This window comes from Macaca nemestrina, chromosome 2 (genome assembly GCF_043159975.1).
Source record: "Macaca nemestrina isolate mMacNem1 chromosome 2, mMacNem.hap1, whole genome shotgun sequence".
NCBI lineage: Eukaryota > Metazoa > Chordata > Mammalia > Primates > Cercopithecidae > Macaca > Macaca nemestrina.
Genome location: NC_092126.1, coordinates 36,632,182 through 36,653,730, shown reverse-complemented (window position 1 = coordinate 36,653,730; position 21,549 = coordinate 36,632,182). Strand labels below are relative to the sequence as shown.

Here is a 21,549-nt window from a genome sequence, read left to right as displayed (position 1 = left end):
CAGATGTATTAGAACATACGCCAAGTGATGAGGCCTTTGTCCTCCTGCTTTCTTGCTAATTTAACAAGTGAAGTTCTGTTAGGAACAGGTATCCTTGCAGCTGTGTTTCAGGCAAGCCCTCCGTCTTAGCAAGGGAATTGTGCAGATGTGCAGAGTTTGACAAGGCATGAAGCTCTGGTCTCAGGGAGCAGAAGCAAAAGGTAGCAGACGTAATAAGACAAGACATTTTCCTTAGCTGGCTAAGGAAAGCTCAGGCTCAGGGAGCTCCAACATTGTGTAAAGCCCAAGGGGGGTTTATTTCAAAATCCCAAATGTTGCTACTGGATTGCCATTTTAAATTGGGGATTGGTCTTGGATTCCAGGTGCACCAGACGGGACCTTATCTTTTCTTCCAGGATGTGAGGTTGAATAGTTGGCAGAAGTGAGGCTGCCTTTCCTTAGAGTTAAAGTTAAAGTTTCCCTGGAGTGGAGTTTCCCTAGGCTAAAACCCAGGGATCTATTCCTAATGCTCCTGCCAGTCAGCCCCCTGCACCCCCTTCCCCAGGTATGTGACTCAAGTTGTCACAATCTGTTTACAAGCCAGGAGAGAACTGGTCTTACTGTGCTAGGTGGTCAGAACGTGCCTAGCCTCTCTCACAACACCTCCCATTGACCCTTTTCCCTTTGCTGTAGGCACCCCCATCCCTACCTCCCTGCCCCCTCTCCTCAGTGACCTCTCTGTGGAATTGAAGAGAGGACCACTCAGACCTGTGTCCCTGGCCTGACTGCATCTGGATCTGCTCCCACACTCCCAGTGCCTCCCTGGACATCTCTACTTGGTCTCCCAGCCCCACGGCCTCAAGCTGCCTCCCCGCACTCGCCCAGCTCCCCCTGGCTTCTTGAGCTCCTTGCTTCCCTGACGTCACCCTCCCTTCTCTTGGACTCAGGTATGCATTCATCATCCCCCACATCTCCTAGTCATCGGCCATTGCCTCCCCTCAGTGTCTCTCCCGCTGCCGTCCCCTGGCCACTGCCACTGCCTGACTGGAGGGTTTTTTTTTTTTTTTTTTTGCCTTGTCCCAAGACCTTACATGGCCTCTCCCCCTCTAGCCTGCTACAGATTTCTCTTTCTGAAATGTTTGACATTCATTATCTCTGCTCAGAAGTCTTCGGTGATGGCCAGATGGAGATAAAACTCGGTAGCTTCTCTCAGGCGCCAACCCTCTTTCTGACTTGGTTGTCTCTTCTCACCTCCCTGGAACTCTCTCAGACTAACTGGATCTTTTCCAGACCTCTCATCACCCTTAGGTTTTTCCCCTCCTCATCTTGTCTCCTAGGACTAGGATGACTCCTTTTTTTTACCTTTCCACTTTCTGAAATTCTCCTTGTCTTCAAAACCCCAGCTCCAGCCTCACTTCTCCAGGGACCTCTCCTCACCCTCCCGTGTTCTGAGCCCCTCTGGCACCACTACTTGTACCGCTCCTTGGCATCTGCCATATCACCCTGAGAGTAGCTGCCACTATTGTGTGCATGTGCCTCATCTTAGTAATAGTATGCCCCTGGGGGGCTGGGGGAGGCAGCCCTGCTTGGCCCTTGGTCTCCTGTGAATGTGCTTGGTCTAGAATAATAATCAATAAATATTTGCTTACTATATAATCTCAAATGTTCCTTCTGGGCAAAATTAGCAACAATACACCCATCCATACTCACACACAGCCCCTGATAAAATCTGTCCAAGCTGGCAGGCCAGGGGAATTGTAAACTCTCTGCACCATTGCCAGAGGGAAGCACCATTTCAGTCACCACAGGGAGACCCAGCATCCATTTCCTGATAAGTCTTGAACAGTGTGTGTTTTGAACTGCGATCTTCAGGAGTGTATCTCCATGTAAGCCACACCTGGCCTGGAATCGCAGGTGTGATGGTAGAGAGAGGCTCACAGGTCCCTGGGGGAGCCTGTAAGCTGAGGAGTAGCCTAGAGAAGGGATCAGGAAAGGCATCCTGGAGAGGCGATGTTCCAACAGAGCTGCCGATGGAGTCAGAGCTAGGCAGGCAAGAAAGCCAGAGAGGGGGCAAGAGAGTGCTCTAGGCAGAGGGATAGAATACACAAGGAGTCAGGATCCAGATATAGAGGTATGGCACAACGTCAGTGTGACAGCTGCCACCACCTTCCTGAGCCGCCATGCGGGGGGAGGATGCCTCTTCCAGGGATTTGTGCTGGGAGGCACAGGTTTAGAGTGAGTGTGGAAAAGCAAATCAATCTGGAGCCTTGTCCTTTATAAGATCTGGAAGAATCGGTGAAGAGGCATTCACTGGTCGGTGGAGAAATGTCTGTAGACCCACTCTGGTGGTTGCAAGGATTTGCCATCAGCAGAGAAGGCAGTGCACCATTCTGTACGACAGCTTCGAGAGGAAGGAGAGGAAAAGGTTTGACTTACAGGGAAAAGGAAGGCCCCCTTCAGTGTGTGTGGGCTTCCTGTAGCTGTGTGGCTCACACAGAGGAGAGGTCTGTGCATTTGAGGAAGATGCTCATGGGACATGAACAGCCAGAACCCTCCACGTGTGGACAAAAGGCGAGTGTGGACAGGAGAGCCTGGGAATGAGAAAAGAGGATGCCCAGGCAGGGGAGTGGAGCCCAAAGGCAAGACAGGTCAAGAGGTGGGAGCAGGGAAAGGAAGGACATGGGCGGCAGGCATAGGAAGCCTGACTGTCCCCACATCTGTCCTCAGCAGACACTAACTGAGTAATAGATGAATTAAGGAAATAGCGGGCAAGTTTGGAGGGACTTGAAGAATATAAAAATAAAGTGACTGCTTCCTAAGTCACCTGAAAGCCAGAAAAGGATAAGCAGACTCTCCCCAGAGGTGGAGGAGGAAATGTGTGGTGGGCCTAGGTGAAACGGGAAGTCTGTGCTGGAAGGGACAGGATTCTGCCACGGAACAAGGGGATCCCATGGCGTGTCTCCTGCTGCAGCTGTGCACCTCCTGGAGCCGGCCCGTATAGAGCAGGGAGCAGCTCTTGCTGAAGGCAGGTTTTCTGATGAGCGATCCCTGGCATGAGACAGCCAGCGCCTCCCCGGCACTGTGAGCAAGGCTGTGAGCTAGGGCTTTACAATGTCTCCAAACACTCCTAGACAGCCGCTCATAGACCCTACTGTTATCACCACCTCACAGGTGAGGATACTGAGGCTTAATATAAGTAGTGTAACTTGCCTGTCATTTTACTGTCTGTAATACTGAGCAAAGTCAAGAATCAAACTCAGGTCTCTCAACAAAGCCCATGCCCTTACCCTTGCCTTCAGGCCAGAGTTCTGGTCTGGATATTCATTTCTTAGAGCTGCCATTTAAAAAATACCACAATCTTGGTGGCTTAAAACAGCAGAGATGGAATCTCTCACAGTTCTAGAGACTAGAAGTGCAAAGGCAAGGTGTTGGTAGAGTTGGTTCCTTCTGATGGGGAACCTATTCCAGCACTCTCTCCTCGCTTCTAGCGGTTGTTGGAAACTCGTGGTGTTCCTTGGCTTGCAGACACCCGACTCCAACTTCTGCCTTGATTGTCAAATGGTATTCTTCCCTGTGTGTCTTTGTATCCAAATTTCCTCTTTTTGTAAGAATGCCAGGCAATGGATTAGAGCCCACTTGATTTCAGCATGGTCTCATGGGAACTTGATTACATCTGTGAAAACCCTATTATTTCCAAATAATGTCACTTTCATGAGTACTGGAGTTAAACCTGCCACATATCTTTATGGGAGGCATGATTTGGCCTGTGATACACAGCAAGGAGACTAGGGGCAGAGAATGTCCTCAGCATTTTGCTTTGAGTTGCAGAGGCAGAGGGAGTAGGGTGGAGAGAGGTATGAGACCAGTCGTGGGGATCATAGCAAAGAGTGCTGGGGACTGCTTTCAGGGCTGGAGGTGAGAGACACTCTGGGGAGGGAAGTGGAGGACCCCAAGGCGTGGTGAGGATGGACATGGACATCTCCAGGAGATGTGGCCCTTCAGGTCTGTATCTTTGGTACTTTGTTCTTGATCATTTGTAAGCCAAGACGGTGGGTTATGTGACCCTCTTATGATCCACAGGAGGTCGAGTGGGATCTGGAATTGTGCTCAGAGCTTAGCACTTAGGGAGGACTTTCTCTGGAAGTATCCCATAGGACAGAGAGATTTGAATCTTGGACAAAGCCTTCTCCTGCTGCCATCCTTCTACCTGCCACCAGAAAAACTGGGAGGAGTGACCACAGAAGTGTGCGATTTTCCTGTGTGGAGGGAACCGACTGTGTTGCACACTGGGTTTTTCTTTTGTTTATTTGACCACTTTATCCTGGCTGCCAAAGACTTGCTATATACGGGACCCAATTTTCAGGGGGCTGCTCATCACTTTTGGAATGATGGAGTCTTGGAAGACAACCTGTGGTCATGAATCCTAGATCTCTCGGCAGGCAGGGGAATGCCAGGGTGACCAGGTTGGGGTGTGGGAATGTTCCCATGCCAGAAGGCGTGTCTGCCAGCAGCAGGCTGGGAGCTGCCGCCTCTGCCAGTGTCCCAGTGTCATGAGGTTCAGCCAGAGGCTAAGCTAGCCTGTCTGTAGCATGTGTGACTCTGGAATGCCGTAGCCTCAGGAGCAATTCCACTGTCAGAGCGGAGCACTGGGGAGAGCCGACAGGCATCCATGCACGTCCGTCCTACCTTCTGCTCTCATGGGGGTGGGCAGCCTGCCCGTCCTGCTTCTAAGCATCTGTTATTTTGGGTCTGATTACAGACTCTCGAAGCTTTGTTCTTAGACCCCCACTGTGGCTTTGAACAGGCCGGGTGTGTTGTGGTTTGTCGGGAGGTCTTCTTGGAGCAGCTGCTGCCAAAGGTGATGGGTGGGCCCAGGCCACCCCCGGGCAGAGGTTCCCCCAGATGAGGGCTCCTTCCCTGTCGTGCCAGGGCACTAACTTGTTCTTGATGAAACCTCCTCGGGCTGTTCACCACCAGCCCCAGGGACACCGTCTCCTCCTCACTGCACAGAGGGGTGAGTCTCTAGTCTCTTGTCTGCTACAGAAAAACCTTGAAAAGGCCAAGAGTCAAAACTGGCTCTCATTCTCCAAATGGAGATGGTTGTATTGGGAGCTCTGATATGGAGCTGGCCCTAAAATATCGACAAGGGCTTGCTGAATAACTTACTATTCCTGCAGAAATATGGGGGGAGATAAATGGATACAATAGAAGGAAAATGCCTGTTTCTACAATGAATTTACAACCCAATTTGTTAATTTTATATTTACTCACTTATGGCTTATGAGTGCCTACGTAACCAATGGGGTCATTCACTGACATTTATTCTTTTCTTCTGAAATCATTTGTCATTGTTTGTGGAGAGGATTACTCCCTGCTTCTCTGGTCATTTCCCTCCTCTGCCTTGCTGGCACAACAGGTGTGTCCTGGGTGACAGGATTGCTGTGGGGCCCAAAACACTCATGGTGGTTGTAATCGCAATCTGGGCTCAGTGCCCTGAAGGAACAATAGAGACCGGGTAACAGGAGGGACTTTCTTTACCAGCAGGAAGGCGGATAAGTGGAAGCTCACCCCAGGCAGAAGGGATGGCCCCCACCCACAAAGACTCTGAGACAAAACATCACCTGAGGAGGGCCATGCATTTTCCACTCAGCTACAGATTTCTACTGCTTATTTTCAAGCAATGATGTAGGTAGCTTGGTACTGGAGAGGTGGCCATGATGGTGGGGAGCTCAGCGACATTGGGAGGGCTGGAGGTGCTTTGCCTGAATTTTAATCTGAGGTGGGGGGAATCCACTGTAGGGTTTTTACAGGGCTGCGACAGGCTCTGATCTCCATTTTTGAAGATCATGCCGACGTACTATATGATTCTATTTATATAAAGTACAAAACAGGCAAACTCATCTTTGCTGTTAGAATCAAAAGACGGGCTCCCCTGGAGGTGGAGGTGTGTGGTGACTGAGAGGGGCTCTAGGGGTTTCTGGGAAGCTGATGATCTCCCTCGAGTGTACCTAGCTTGTGAAATGTTTCAAGCTGTACTCTTATGATGTATGCATTTTTAAAAGATGAGTGTTATATGTCAGTAAAGTTCTTGAAAGATTACTCTGGCTGTTGGTTAAAGAATAGATCAGAAGAAAAGAGTGGGTGTAGGAAACAGGTAGGAAGTCATGATAGTGGGCCAGGTGAGAGCTTACTGGGACCTGGACTGGAGGTGACCAAGCAGGTGGAGCGTGCAGAGTGGACTTGGGACTTGGTTTGGAGTTGGAAGAAGCAGGGCAAGAACTGGAATGGGGCGGAGACAATGGTTGGGGGCATGGATTTGAGGAACTGAGGGGAAATCAGAGTTGAAATGTGTAGGATGAAGTTTGATATGAGGCCTAGCAGACTTCAGTGTGAAGCCCAGGATCCCCACAGGGTGCATGAGCAGGGCGCCCATGGGAGGCATGTGGGAAGATGGGCACAGGACTAACAACACAACCCAGACACCATCAACATCAGGTGGGGAGAAGGAAGAAGGCTGCCACAAGGATTTCAAAGAAGGAACAGTCAGAGAGAGAGAGAGCTAGAACACAGGGACAGCAAGTGACATCACAAATGGCAAGGGGAACCCTGCAGAAGATAGGTAAAGCCATTGTTGGAGGGCCCACTGGACATGGCACTTAGATAACTGGCAGTCTTGGTAAAAACAATTCAGTTGCACCTTCCCGCTCACCCCAGGCAGCATGGTGGAGCAAGGTGATGGATTTGGCATCAGTAGCCTGCTACTATTTGCCAACTCTGCCCTGAGCCTCAGTGTCCTCATCTGTAAACAAAAGGGATCACATGGACCTCTTAGGGCTGATATGAGGATTAACTTTATTCAGCAAATATTTATTAAACATTTATTATATCCTAGATAGTCAGACACAGAAACTACAGAGTGACCAAGAGTGACAAGTGGGGAGACAGAAATAAGTAAATCAATGAGTTGATGTGAAGGAAATAAACGCCCCCCATGCTTCCCTGCAGCCATCACCCAACCTTCTTGGACTGTGGGGTCACTCCTTTCCTGACCAGATTCCTTGGGGTCAGCTTCTAACATCCTAGCTCTTCTGATACCACATCCCCAAACCCCACTTTCTCACTCTGAAAAACTAGCTTCTCTTTCCTTGAAGGCAGGAAGAGAAGGGCTTAATCTTCAAACTCTTCCAGGATGCAAGAAAAAATATTGACATCCCATCCTATTATCAGAACACAGTAGGAAGAATATAAAATAGTGAAGTTTCCATATTGATGTTTGAATAATGTCTAATAGGTCTGAATGTCCTATTCCTGCCATAAATGGATGCAAGGCAGGTTCTTTTCAACCTAACAAATTACTGCCAACTTTCCAGAAAGACAAGATGGCACTTGATGAAAATGTTTCTGGCTTAAAAAAAAAATCAATTGGAAAATTTCTAAAGAAGAAATTGGACACATATTTACATAAATATCCGTGATAATTATGTTTTGAAGTGTTTCTTTTTCTGGGAAACCAGGCTTCCAGCTGACCTGGAAAATTCATCTTGTCTCACATGCTTGTTTCCTCTCTTCCAGAATTTTTTTTCAATCTATGGTATCTAAAGCCCAGACCCCTGGCCCCCTGCCGTGGGGCAATCTTTCACTTGTGAGCTTCCCTTTCACCTTCTTTCACAGACCTCACCACTCCAGCTATCCACATGCTCCATTCCTACTACTGAGCTTTGAATAGGGCACCATTAGGAAAGAAACACAACACAAAACAACTGAAGCAGGATATTTCCCTTACCCCTTCGCGGGCGGGAACTGGAGTGCATAGGCGCTGGACCTAGCTGGTCGCTTCGGCACTGGCAAGGATGAACTCCATTCACTCAAGTCCACTGTGTTCCACTCCTTGTGGATGGGGAGCACAGGTCAGCAGGTGCAACAGCTGGGGCTAGCGTTTTTGGGCTCCAGCAGGAGCAAAACTCCTTGTGGGCCCCATGGCAGCACCTGGAGGTGGGGTGCCCATGACCCCTGAAGCCCCAGAAGGAATATTACAGTGCCCTTTTAGCCTGTCCACGGATGGCTTAAGTATTAACAGCTTAGTGGAGGGTCAGTGTGACAGCCTTTTGCACCCACACTCGTGACACCCAAATTCTTGTCTAGTGTCCAAGAGGAATAAGGTGGCACGAACGAATTGAAGATGGTAAATGCGGGGGATTTAACAGCCAATGAAAGTGGCTCAGCTGGAAGGGAAGCTGAAAAGGGAGCAGGAAGGTAATCTTCCCTGGAGTCCAGCTGTCCCTGGACGGACACCTCTCCGAAGGTACATTGTCAGACTGTCCCTCTGAAGTCAAGAGGCTTCTCTCTAACATCCAACCATAGTCTCTGATGTCCTGCTGTTTCTCCTCCCTCTGCTGGCAGAGCCTGGGGTTTTTATGGGCTCAGGATGGGGGTGCAGGGCGGGCCATGGGTGGTTGTGGAAAAGGCAACATTCAAGTCGGAAAACAGGAATGTAAGTTCTCACTTTGGGCCACAGTTCCAGGCTTGAGGGTGGGGCCCTCGCCAGGGACCTGCCCTCTTCTGCCTGCATGGAATTTTTCTGCCTCCTGTCCCTATCACAACCACAATACAAAGCTTTTTAGGATGACTGGTGTTATTAGGAGCTAAGAAGTTTGTCTACCTCCCTTTCTTGTGCTCTATCTTCCTTCAAACAAGGCCGCTGCAGTAGAAATCTGTTTCTTTTTCAGATTGTCTTGACCTTTGTCCTTTCAAGGGCCCCCAGGAGTCTCTCTTATCAAAGGCTTTTTTAAGCTCATAATAACACAAGGTGCAAAAATACAAAATAACAACAAAACACTACAAAATTATGCAGATTGGCATTTCCAGTGTCCATTTAAATTGTATCTTATATGATGACCTTCAAGTGAGATTTTTGTTGAAGTTGAGTGTGCTAACCTAAAAAACTGGTCAAGAGATCCTGGTCAGGTCCAATTCAGTCAAGACTTTGTTCAGAGAGTTCCCTTAACCAGAGTCCCCCAGGCAGTGTTAAAGGTGGAAAGAGAATCCACCTTACAGTTTGCTTCTCTGTGCCTGTTGTGGTTTCCCGTGGCCTCCACTGAGGACAGATGTGCCAGTCCTCCCAGAGGCTGTTCTCATTAGGCCTCAGAGGGTGCCTTTGCTCAGTCATATTGGGGAACTCTGCCAAACAGTAAGGTCAACTTTGTGGGCAGTAAAGGCTGGTAAGGGGACTCAGGAGAGAAGAAAGGAAAAGAGTTACACTGAGCAGATCTGTTGGAGGTCTGGCTCCTCCAGCCCCCTGCAGCCTCCCCTCCCAGGCAGGGTCTCAGGCCCAGCTCCACAGCCTGGCTACTCCCCTCTTAAGGAACAAGGAAGCTGCGATGGAAATCTATGTGTTTCTTCCTAGATTGTTCTGATTTTTATATCTCCAATGACCCGCAGGACCATGTCTTAGCAAAGGCTTTTTCTAATTCATAATAAAATGAATAATACTAAAGATACCTTTTGTCATTGCTATGAGGAATATCACCAACTTTGACCCCAGGCTGACTATTTTAAATCTCTGAACTTTATCTTGTGCAGGCATTCTTCCTGCGTGGGAAAATACTGGATTTCCTGAATCACTTCTTGAAAGAGTCATTCTCCTTTGGGGCATTGGGCCATGGTTTGGATTCACAGCCACACCCTGCAGAAGGGACAGGAGGGGTGAGCAGGCCGACCGCTGATGGAGGGCTTTTATTCTAGAATGCATTGGACTTGTGCTTTGCTTCCTTCATTTTAGGGGCTGGGGGCAGGGAGAAGGATCCTACTCCCTGCTTCAGCTCTGAGGGTCTTTCAGATGCACTTCCGAGAAGCCAACCTAGAAGCCCTTCCCACCTTCAGATGCCTGCAGTTTTTTGTTTGTTTGTTTGTTTGTTTTTGAGGTGGAGTCTTGCTCTGTCACCCAGGAGTGCATTGGTGCAGTGCAGTGGTGCGATCTCGGCTCACTGCAGCCTCTGCCTCCCAGGTTCAGGCGATTCTCATGCCTCAGCTTCCTGAGTAGCTGGTATTACAGGCCCTTGCCACCACACCTGGCTAATTTTTGTATTTTTAGTGGAGATGGGGTTTTACCATGTTGACGAGGCTGTTCTCGAATTCCTGACCTCAGATGATCTGCCCACTGCAGCCTCTCAAAGTGTTGGGATTATAGGCGTGAGCCACTATGCTTGGCCAGATGCCTGCATGTCTGATGACACTGGGAAGTAGCCAGGAGTCACCCTTCTGAGTTCACTTCTTTATCTTTATTGCATTAGGGCCTCTTGAGCCCCAAGCCTCACCTCCCAGGTGAGGAGAACTGCCAGCCAGGACCAAGAATGAGTTGTGTGAATGGAGACAGTGCAATGGAGCAGTGGAGATGGGCATACACCCAGAGCCAGCACCACCCTCAGACCACCTGCCATCTGTTGGAGACACACCAGCCATTTTGGAAGACTTAGTAAAATAAAGGTGTTATCAAGACTCATGAGTGTAGTGGGAGGAGAGGAAGGATTTGGTATATTTTTTGGTTTGATAGCCTAGTCTACTGACAAGCACATATTTCTTGAAGCCTTTCTCTTTCCCATTGAAAAACTGGGGACAAAATGATTTGTCTGCTAGGTTTAGCACCAGAAATAGATTGGTTTATGATTCAAGATGGCCGACTGAACACATTTGTCTCCCCTCTTCCCTGACACCTTTATTATAGTGAAACTACTGAAGAAAAAGGAGAAAAATCAATGACAAAAAACTGAAGAAGGAGAGAGACTATGAATTGATGAAAGATTTCAATAATTTTAGTAGGGTGGACAGTGGTTGGGAAGTGTTGATGGATGAAATAGAATGGAGGAAGACAGGTGGTCAACTGCGTGCACGGGGCCTGCAGAAGTAGGGAGCCCGCAGGCTTGGCACAGCCCAGAGAGGCAACAGATTTAGAATTGGCGAATGTGGCAGAAGGAGAAGTGGGATTAAGGGATTAAGATAGAACAGCGCTTTACCCCACAGAAAACACAAGCAACCTTCTCTTCTAGAATTAACGGAACTATCAGACACTGTAAAGGTTTGTGCCCAGGAGGGAAGCCCTTGCTCCTCTGGCTCCCAGTTTGCCTCCCACAAAGTGATCTGATAATAAAGATACTGATAGAACTATTAAAAGTTGGGAGGAGTAGGGAGAAGGGAGCATTGCAAGTATAAGTGTGCTAAATCCTCTTCTATAGTAACAGGCACCATAAAATGGTAAGTCAAGAAACTGCAGAACAAGTGTATTATTTTGAGATGTGTGGATGTCATCAACAGAGAAACTAAAAACTAAAAGCAGAGATGGTTGTTCCCAACCTGCAGTACTGGTGGTGGGCTGGCCTGAGTGCAGAGCGGGGCTTTGTCATTCTAAGCTCTTCCACACTACTTGATATTTTAAACATATGCACGTGTTACACTGATTTAAAAAAAATAAAATGTGGAAAGAAATGTAAATTGATTTTAATTCCATAGGTGGGTTCCAGTTAACTGTGGAATGGGAGGACTGGATGCCTGTCCACTGTTGCTCAAATCCAGGGGGGCTGTCAGTGTGGTTGTACAGTTATGCTTCTTCCCAAGAGAGGTGTCAGTCTCAGAGGGGTGTTACCACTGGAGGGTCTTGACTATGAGTTGTCCGGGTCCTTGGCATTTTGAACAAAGAATTGACCAAAATGCAGAAACAAAGTACCGAAGGAATGAAATGCAGGCGTGAAGCAGTGAAAGCAGGAATTTATTAAAGCAAGAAAGAACTCCGCAGGGTGGGAGTGGGCCCTAGCAAGTAGGTCAAAGGCCCAGTTACAAAGTTTTCTGGGCTTTAAGTACCCATTTGAGGTTCTTTCCTTTGTCTGGATGAAGAATTTGGCCTGTGACTAATTAAAGGCTGAGGTGAATTGGCATCTTATGTAGATAAAGGGAAGGTCCCTGCTGGGCCTGTTGGCCAATCCAAGGCACTCTCCTTTTCCATCTGAGTTGTGGTGGAAGTGGGAGCGCCACAAGGAGAGTAGCCTTTGATCCTTTGTTACTCAGAGTAGGGAGATGGGGTTTTCCCTTTTGCTTTAGCTTTAGGAAGTTTGTGTTAATTGGCATTAGACTCCCTGCCCCCAGACCTTGGTGGTTTTTTTTTTTTTTTGAGGAAGTTAGCACAAACTAGCCTTAAGTTCCTTGTCTCCAGACTCTGTTCTCCTGTCTCAGGTGTTCCCACCCGTCTGGTATGCTGTCAGCTCGGCCTAGACAGCAGAGGAGCAGAATGTCCCCTGAGGCCAAATTCACTTTCAGAGGTTGGGAGGGACTAAAGCCAGCAGCACCTGGATGCCCCTCCCTCTTTCAGAGAACTGCAGCATGGCCCTCAGCACCCCGAACTCTCTCTCCCTGCATCCTGTTGTCAATGAAAAGAGTCAAACTCTGGCTCCAAATACATCGCTTCAAATACTTTACAAATGTGAGTGACCATGGCCTGTGACACAGCCCTCAGTAAGTCCCGAGAACGTGTGCCCAAGGTGGTCGGGGTGCAGCTTGGTTTTGTACGTTTTAGGGAGACATGAGACTTCGATCAAATACATTCAAGAAATACATTGGTTTGGTCCAGAAAGGCGGCACAACTTGCAGTGGGGGCTTCCAGCCTATAGTTAGATTCAAAAATTTTCTGATTGACAACTGGTTGAGTTTACCTAAAGACCTGAGACCAATAGAAAGGAAAGTCTGGGTAAAGTTAAGATAAAGGATTATGGAGACCCAAGTTCTTATTTGCAGAGGAAGCCTTCAAGTAGTAGGCTTCAGAGGGAATAGGTTGTAAAATGTTTCTTACCAGGCTTAAAGACTGTGTCAATGTCAATGCTGAAGAGAGAGATATAATGAGGCATGTCACGTCACCTCATTATACTCTCACTTCCCATCATGGCCTGAAACAGTCTCTCAGGTTAAGAGTGTCCTGGCCAGGAGGAAGTCCATTCAGATGGTTGGGGTGGTGAGGGGGAATACTTAGAATTTTCTTTTTGGTTTATACCTGGTGGGGGTGAGAATAAGGTTTTTCTGTGCTGTTCTTTTCTTCTCCCTTTTCCTTCCTCCTTTCTTCCTTCCTTGGAAGAATTGTTTCATTCAGATTGCCCTGTCAGAGTCCTGTTTGAGAAAGCAGATAGCTGCCATTTAGGGACAGAAGCAGTTGTTTCAAACTGGGAGGTCACCGGCTGTGTATCTCAGTCCAGCCCTGTCTCCTGCCCTGAATGGTTTTCCTCCAACTCCTGGACTCTTTCAGTACATGGAATCACCTCAGAGAAGTCGCATCCTAGTGGATATCGATGAAAAGGGTCAAACTCTGTAAGATATTTGAAGAGATTTATTCTTCAAATATCTTCAAATATGAGTGACCACGGCCCGTGACACAGTCCTCAGGAGGTCCTGAGAACATGTTCCCAAGGTGGTTGAGATGCAGCTTGGTTTTATACATTTTAGGAAGACATGAGACTTCAATCAAATACATTTAAGAAATACATTGGTTTGGTCCAGAAAGGCAGGACAACTCGAGGTGGTGGTGGGTGGGGCGGGGGAAGCTTTCCAGTTTATAGGTAGATTTAAAATTTTCTGATTGACATTGGTTGAGTTTATCTAAAGACGTGGGAACAATAGAAAGGAAATGTCTGGGTTGCGATAAGAGGTTGTGGAAACTAGAGTTTTATCAGCCAGATGAAGCCTCCAGGTAGCCAGCTGGCTTCAGAGAGAATAGATTCTACATGTTTCTTGTCAGACTTCAGGTCTGTGTTGATGTTAATGCCAGAGAGGTATAATGAGGCCTGTCTGACCCCCACATCCTGTTGAGACCTGAACCAGTCTTTCAGGTTAAATTTTAAGAGTACTCTGGCTGAGGAGGAAGTCCATTCACAATGGAGATGGGTGGGGGTTTACATGGACATGAGACATCATTTGAATTTTCTAGTTTTCCTTCCCTGGGGTTTGTGTGGAAAACATCGGAGTGGGTTGACAGCACAGTCAGTCATTAAATAGGTAATAACCCTATGGGGATCACACTTCAGACCTTCCGCGGGTGTTGCTATAACCACGGTTAGATGCCACTGTGACCTAAAAATGGTTAGATCATAGTTCCGATGTTTAGTTTGGAAAAGAGAGGCATGAACATGTAGATCAAAAAAGCCATGTCTAGACTGTCCTTTGATGCTTTCTCCTTCCTCCTGAGCTATGGGGGCCTCCCTCCTTGTCCTGTGGCTTATCTGCCATGGTCATCTCACTTACATCACTGAAGCGTGGCTTGGGCCAAGTCCCGCACACCCCCAACTTTACCTTGCATCTCAGTAGCTTTTTAGCCTTTCTTAGCTCTTTGACACAGGTGGTAAAAAGTTCTCTCTTTATTAAAGATCTTCATGGCCACTCCAGTTTCTGCGCTTCCTTCCTCTTTATTTTTGTTAGGATCGGAGAATGAATGAGGCTGTCGTGAGTATGGCCGTGACAGTTAGAAGCCTGAGTGCCTCCTGCCCTCCCTGCCCTGCAAGAATGTTGCTCGTCCTCCGTGGGGTTTCTCTGCCAGCTTCCTTCTATAAGATGTGTCTCAAGTGATGTGTTTACCTTAACACACACACAGAGCCCTTGTCAACCTAGATGTTTAGGTTAGCACACACACACAAACCTAGATATTTACCTGGGTTTTGAACCTGTCAAAGTAGGCCTCTTGAATAAACAAAGGTATTCCAATGACATTGCCAATGCTCATAATTAAAAAAAAAAAAAACAAAAAAAAAACTGTCGAATTTCCTTCAAAGTCCCAGAACATTATTTTGAATACCTCATGGTTGCAAATCTTTTTTCAAATGAATTTCTTCTTTAGCCAACTTGATTGAGGTATCTAGTTTACATATAATAAAATGCACACACTTTAAATGTTTGTTGAGTTTTGACAAATGTATAAACCTGTATAAATACCACCAGAAAATTAAAATGTAGAATGTTTCCATCACAGTGGAAAGTCCCTTCATACATGACTGCAAATCTTATTTTAGTTTGGGTTTAGCCAAGTGAGTAAGTAGGGCAGCTGAACTGACAAATGCTGTTTTGTGCCTTGTAAATTGTGTGGCTTGTAGACTGATCAAAAGCAGCACCAAAGGAGCAATGTATAAATGATTGAAGACAGACCATGGGAACAAATCTGCAGCCTCCCAGAATGGCTACTGTGGTGGATGTATATTCTGGAGCTTGGGCTTATCACTTAGAGTGCTTCACAGACATATTGTTCATTTGACAACAATTGAGCTCCAGTTACGAACTGGGCATCATTTCATGCACTGTGGATTTGTTCTAAAAAACACACATTGTATTTCCACCATGAAGTCTCTATTCTGGTGGGAGAAAATGTCAATAAATGAGAAATAAAATGCATGATGTAATTTGGGGAAGCAATACCTGCCGAGTAAAGAAAAAAGGTGGAGTGAGGAGATAGAAAATGATGGTATATACCATTTTAAAGAAGATGACGCAGCCCATGTAATCCATCTTTATTTTCTTTTCCTTTTGTGAAGAAATTGCCAGACTCAAATTCTACCAAAGGTGTTTTCTAAAAGGCACATGTTATCTTTCCATAAAGTGTATTCTGGAGAGTGCTAGCACCTATTATAAAGTAGTGGTGATGTGTGTGTGTGGATGGGGAGTTACATAGTTAAAGGTGCATGGAAAACTTGGCTTAAACAACATTAACTAGGTCTTTACTATGGAACTCAGAACCTTTAATATGCTAATGTGATTGCACATATTCATGAGGGAGGACTGTAGCATGTTATGTTTTCCAATTTTTTTTCTCCAGGGAGTTGTTTTGGCCTAGAGCATCTTAAGCAAGTGATGTTCTGTGTAACATATTGTGAGAAATTCTATTCTAGAGTTCTCAGACTATAGGAGAACTGAAAGCAACCGGGAAGTTAAATTACTCGGAGGGCAAGAAGAGGGAGTGGAGGAAGCCTCAAAGTACTGAATATCCCTCCAGGATGTGGAGCACTCACCAGGCAGGGTGTGTGCCGGGCAGGTGACAGGGGCCTGCAACATTCTGTGGTGCAAGCCTCGCAACTCAGGTGTTACCATAATTTCCGTTTGCTAATAGGAAAACCTGCTGCTCAAGGAGACCCAGTTGGTAGCCAAAGGTCACACTGTGGCTTACAAAGTCAAGACCTGAACCTAGACCTGTTTGACTCCAAAACTCAAATAATCAAAAACTGTAAAACTTTATTGCCTAAATAATGGGGAAGGGTAGGTTGCAACCCAACTAGCAAACCTTTTCCTACTCCCACCAATGCATCTCCATATACTCTTGAACCCGTGTCCTCCTCGAGGGATAAACTTTTGTTTTATCTGCACGGTGTCGAGTGTTCCTTGCTGTGTCTCATGCTGGCCATGTAGGAGGTATATGGTAAGTCTGAGCAGCCAAGGTCATGCTCCCATCACATAAGCTCAGTATATGGGGCCAGATGGTTGTGACCCTGAGTGACCCTGATAGAATCATCCATCAACTTACTTCCCTTTTCCCTGCCTTTTCTCCCTGCCCTTTTCTACCTTGCAGCCATCAGTCTGATCCCTCTCCATATCCACTGGAACTGAGGGGCCCAGATATATACAAACACCTCTGCCAGGGACCCCATGAGGCACCCAGACCTGACAGGGCTTGCAGGGGTCAACAGCTGGTGGCCAGATTGGCTCTGTGAGGGGGTGGGGGATGTGGAAAGGAGCCAGCTCTGGCTGGAGTCTTTCACCCCGTAGCTGGGGGGAGAAAGTGGGGGAGTTTCTGTACTTAGAGGCATATGTTTCAGGAAAAGATCTGAGACAAATTTCCTCTCCCACCATCCCTATCTTCCCCTCATGAGACAGCTGGGGAAGTTGGTGGTGATTAGTCACTCCTGTTAATTCATTACTAATTTGGATGGGGGAGACTGGTCTTTTCTAAGCCTCATGATCAGAAACTCAAGTGCTCCAAAACTGAACTCATGGTCCTTGATCCCTTGATCTGCTTATACGCTCCTCCTTCTGGACACTGCCCCCATCCCCCCGCCCCCGTTTCCATGCATGCGTGGCTTTGCCCTCTTCCTGGCCCTGAGGCTGGAAACATAGCCCCTTCTCTTCTTTCACGCTGAATCAGTGACAGCCGTGTCAACTCAGCCTTTGCAAGAGCCTCTAATTTGGTGCCTCTCCACAGCCCACTACCCCAGTCAGCCCTCGTCTCTCCCACAGTTGTTATGACAGCCCTCACTCCTCTGCTAGATGCTACTCTTGCCACCAGCCATGTGCCAAGCCTTCAGATGCTTCTGTACAGGAGTTAGCACAGGGTGCTGGGATTTTTAGAAGCCACCTTGAACTAGACACACAACTGAGCCCCATGCTGGGCCCCACGCTGCTCCTGAAGGGCAGGGGAAGTTATTCAGTCAAAGAAGGGGAAGATTGTGAGCAAAGGCACTGACACAGTGCCTCTGGGGAACTCCGAGAGTGTGACCTTGATGTGTTTGAAGGGCAAGGTGGCAGCAGGTGCTACAGCTGTCTAGTGCTGCATACCAGAACGATCCAAAACTTAGTGCTTAAAACAATGGCCACATTTAGGTTGCTGACAAATCTGACAAATCTGCAATCTGTACAGGGCTCTTTGGGGATAGCTCATTTCTGCTTTGCTTGGCATCGAGGGCTGGGGCTGGAATCATCTGAAGGCTGGCACAGTAACATGTCTGGCGGTTGACACTGGCTGAAGACCAAAATCTGAACCGGAGTTATCAGTGAAACATTAAGATGTGGCCTCACCATGAGCAAGGAAGACTGGGCTTCCCTACAGTGTAATGTCAGGGTACTCAGGGTCCCAGGGGAGAAAGAGCCAGCCAGATTCTTTGTCCACTTTTAGGACCAGCCTCGGAAGTCACATAGCATCACTTCTCTTCATTAGAAGCAAGGGGCTAAGATTGGCCCATATTCAGAGGGAGAGAACACAGACCCCACCCCTCGAGGGAGTGTCACTGTAAGAGGTGTATGTGGATGGCAGAGATTGGTATGGCCATCTTGGCAAAATACGATCAGTCTCAGCAGAAAATATGGAGGCAGGCTGGGTCCAGGACTGTAGCATCTTGGCTATCACTCCTAGAGTGTTGGTTTTTACCTTACAGAAAGTGGGGCGCCAGTGAGAGAGACTAATTCAGGCGTGACCTGCTAAAGTTTGTGCTGGAGAAAGCTCCCTCTGGGGTGGTGTGGTGGAAGATTTGAGAGGGGTAGGCAGGGGACCTGTGAGAGGCTGTTGCGGTGATCTGAGGAGGGATGGTGAGGGCTTGAGTCAAGGCTTACACCTGGAGAAGAGGCAGGGCTCCAACGTGGGAGACACCAAGAAGAGACCACGGGGCTCAGGGAGGGGGCAAACGCCAGAGGGTGAGGAGGAGGGACATCAAGAAGGAGTATTGGTTTCTGGCTTGGGAAACTGAGTGAAGGTGATGGGGAATGTAGGAAAAAGGGGAGCAGTTTATGGGGGAAGATGATGAGTCCTATTTGGGAAATGATTGGTTTGAGGGACCTACAAGTGTCCAGGCAGATACATCCATACATCCAGCAGACAGTGGGGTGGACCTGCATGTAAAACTCTGGGGAAAGTTCTGGGTGAAGACCTGAGACTGGAGGCCATCATCCTATGGCAAATGGGATTGCCTATGAGCGGGTGCAGAATAGATTGTGTCCAGAGAAGGGGTCTAGAGGCAGGCTTTGGGGGCATTACTCTTTAGGGAGTGGTTAGAGGAGGAGGATCTGGCAAGGCATCTGAAGTCAAATTGTCTCTTTCCTAGGTCTGGCCTGGACCAGGGAACAATCTGGGTTCGAGTGAGCTTTGGTGCCCTGTTTCCATGGAAAATGACAGGATGTTGACAAATCCCATCCCTATCACTGTCACTGTCTTGTGCTGCTTTCCTATAACTTATAACCTATATTGTGGCTCTTGTCTTTCCTTCAACCTTATAGTGGCAATTCCTATGGATTAGGGAATTTCTATGATTGTTTTTCTTTTTTTTTTCTTTTTTTTTTGTTTGTTGTTTTTTTTTTTTGAGATGGAGTCTCGCTCTGTCACCCTTTTTTCTTTGAGACGGAGTCTCGCTGTGTCGCCCAGGATGGGGTGCAGTGGCACAATCTCAGCTCACTGCAACATCCACCTCCAGGATTCAAGAGATTCTCCTGCCTCAGCCTCCTGAGTAGCTGGGATTACAAGCATGTGCCACCACACCCAGTTAATTTTTGTATTTTTAGTAGTGATGGGGTTTCACCACGTTGGTCAGGCTGGTCTTGAACTCCTGACCTCATAATCTGCCCACTTCGGCCTCCCAAATTGCTGGGATTACAGGCGTGAGCCACCACGCCCGGCCTTGCTTTTCTTTTTCTAATCTTTCACATCTTACCCTTTACACAGATGGTCAGAGCCAGAAAAAGTCCTCTAGCCCACTGCCTGGAAACCATGTTGCCCCCCAGACTCTGCTGGTAGAAGTTTCCCAAATAACGCATTTGTGGCTTCACTCCTGGTGATTTTGATTCAGTAGGTCTGAGCTTGGGCCTAGCCTCTGTATTTCAAAGGCACTCCCACCTCCTCATCCGTGTGATTTTGAATCAAAGCTGAGTTATGAACCATTGACTTAGCCCAGTTACCTCACGGTTGGGAAAACCCAGGGCACAGAGGGGGGAAAAGCACACCCAACCCCAAATTGTTCCCTGGTCCAGGTCAGAGCTAGGAAAGAGGCAATTTGACCTCTGATGCCTCTCCAGATCCTCCTCCTCTGACCATTCCCTAAAGAATAATGCCCTCCAAACTCTGTCTCTAGACAGAGACAAGACCCTTTCTGGCTAAGTTTTCTCTGTTGAGTGAGAGGCAGATCCAGACCTGGTCCACACTAAGCATCAGGTGACTAGCACAACAGCTGAGAACCTGGGGGAGCCCAGAGCTCAGCCTGCAGCCAAATGGGGACATCATGAAACCCTTCTCCTACCCTCCCTGATGTGTTATCTGTCCCCATCCACCATGGAACTCACATTTACTCAGTACCCCGGGACCAGGTATGAGGCCAGGCGAGATATGGAGATAAATGGCCTCGGTCCCTTCCTTGGGGCCTTGATCATCCATTGAGCAGGCAGCAAGCACAATCAGTCACAGACATTCCTGATGAGAGGCCAAGATAGTCCTGATAAGAGATGATGACGTGGACGGGGACATTCATTCAAACCAGGTGCTTTGGGGATTGCGTTATGGTGCCTTACTGGAGGCATTAGAGGTGGGCCTTGGAGGACAGGTGTCGGGAATGGAAGACAAGTCAAGAGAGATGGATCCACATGACTCAGGCTTGTTCATCTCCCAGGAGCGGTCTGAATTGGGTGGGGAGTGGCCTTCAGCCCTCACAGGGCACAGCAGGAGGGCAAACGTGCAGCCTGGGGAGCACTGTGGTACTGTTGGGGAATAATCCAAGATGCTCAGCTGAGCAGTTAGGCCCTTCCCTTGGGGATGAGTCCCCAACCCTGTCATATCTTCAACACCCTGTGGTTTCACTGGGCCACATATCACAACAGTGATGAGAATGCAGTAATAACAGGAATCGCTAGCACTTTTGGAATGCTTCCTGCAGGGTGCAACACAATGTTGCAATGGTGACATTTCATCCTGGAGACCCTGGGAAGTGAGTGCTTCTAGATAACAGGCGAGGAAACAGAGGTCAGCCTGCTGGGGCCCCTAACAGATAGCTGGGAGGGCACCAGGGCTTGTCGTCCAGAGACCTCATGTGCCCATCACTCTTCCCCCAGGTGTTTGTGCTCTGCCAAGGCCTCCTGCAGCTCTGCCAACTCCTGTACAGCGCCTACTTCAAGAGCAGCCTTACCACCATTGAGAAGCGCTTTGGGCTCTCCAGTTCTTCATCGGGTCTCATTTCCAGCCTGAATGAGGTAAGCAGGAGGTTCTGGTCCATCAGACCCCACTTGTGTACCACTCTGACCGCAGGATCCAGGAGAAGCAGAGGAACAGGGGACTGAGATGTGCACATAGGTGCAATATCTCTTTCTGCCGGGTAACAGCAAATGAAACAGCAAAGATCCAGTGGGTGCAGTAAGAGCAGCCAGATTTCCTGAGGCCTGACTTGTGCCAGGTACTGAGCTGAGAGCCTCCCATGCCCGACCTGGGGGCCTCTTCATGGCAGCCTTGCCAGCAGGTATTCTGTTCAGATAAGGATACTGAGGCTCAGGAGTACAAGTGGCTTGCTCCAGGTGTGCAGGGCTGTCTGCCCTCAAACTGTGCTTCTAACTGAGTTCTGTGCACTCTGCCAGCCTGTGGGGCCCCTGCTCCATATGTAGTCCAGGGAGGATAAGCTCCAGGCATTCAGGTGGGTCAGCAGCCCTGGGCCCAGGCGTCTCCTGTCTTATGAGGGCCACAAGAGCCAGAGCTCTTAATGGCCTTGACTCCCAGAGGAGATCAGAGCTCTATGGCCTCCTCGCATTTCCCGCCATCCCTCAGTGACTGCATATTAAAGTTAGAGGAAGACAGGGTGGGCTGAGAAGCCGGAGGAGGTAAGA

General features: G+C 48.2%; 1 protein-coding gene across 1 annotated transcript in view; it reads left to right on the top strand.

Annotated features, from left to right (window-relative positions):
• Positions 1–21,549, top strand: part of LOC105469885 (solute carrier organic anion transporter family member 2A1) — a 97,930-nt gene that overhangs the window by 21,394 nt on the left and 54,987 nt on the right. The window contains exon 2 of the mRNA XM_011721462.3: positions 20,788–20,925. Coding sequence (XP_011719764.1) covers positions 20,788–20,925 — 138 coding nt within the window. The remainder of the gene's footprint in view (positions 1–20,787; positions 20,926–21,549) is intronic.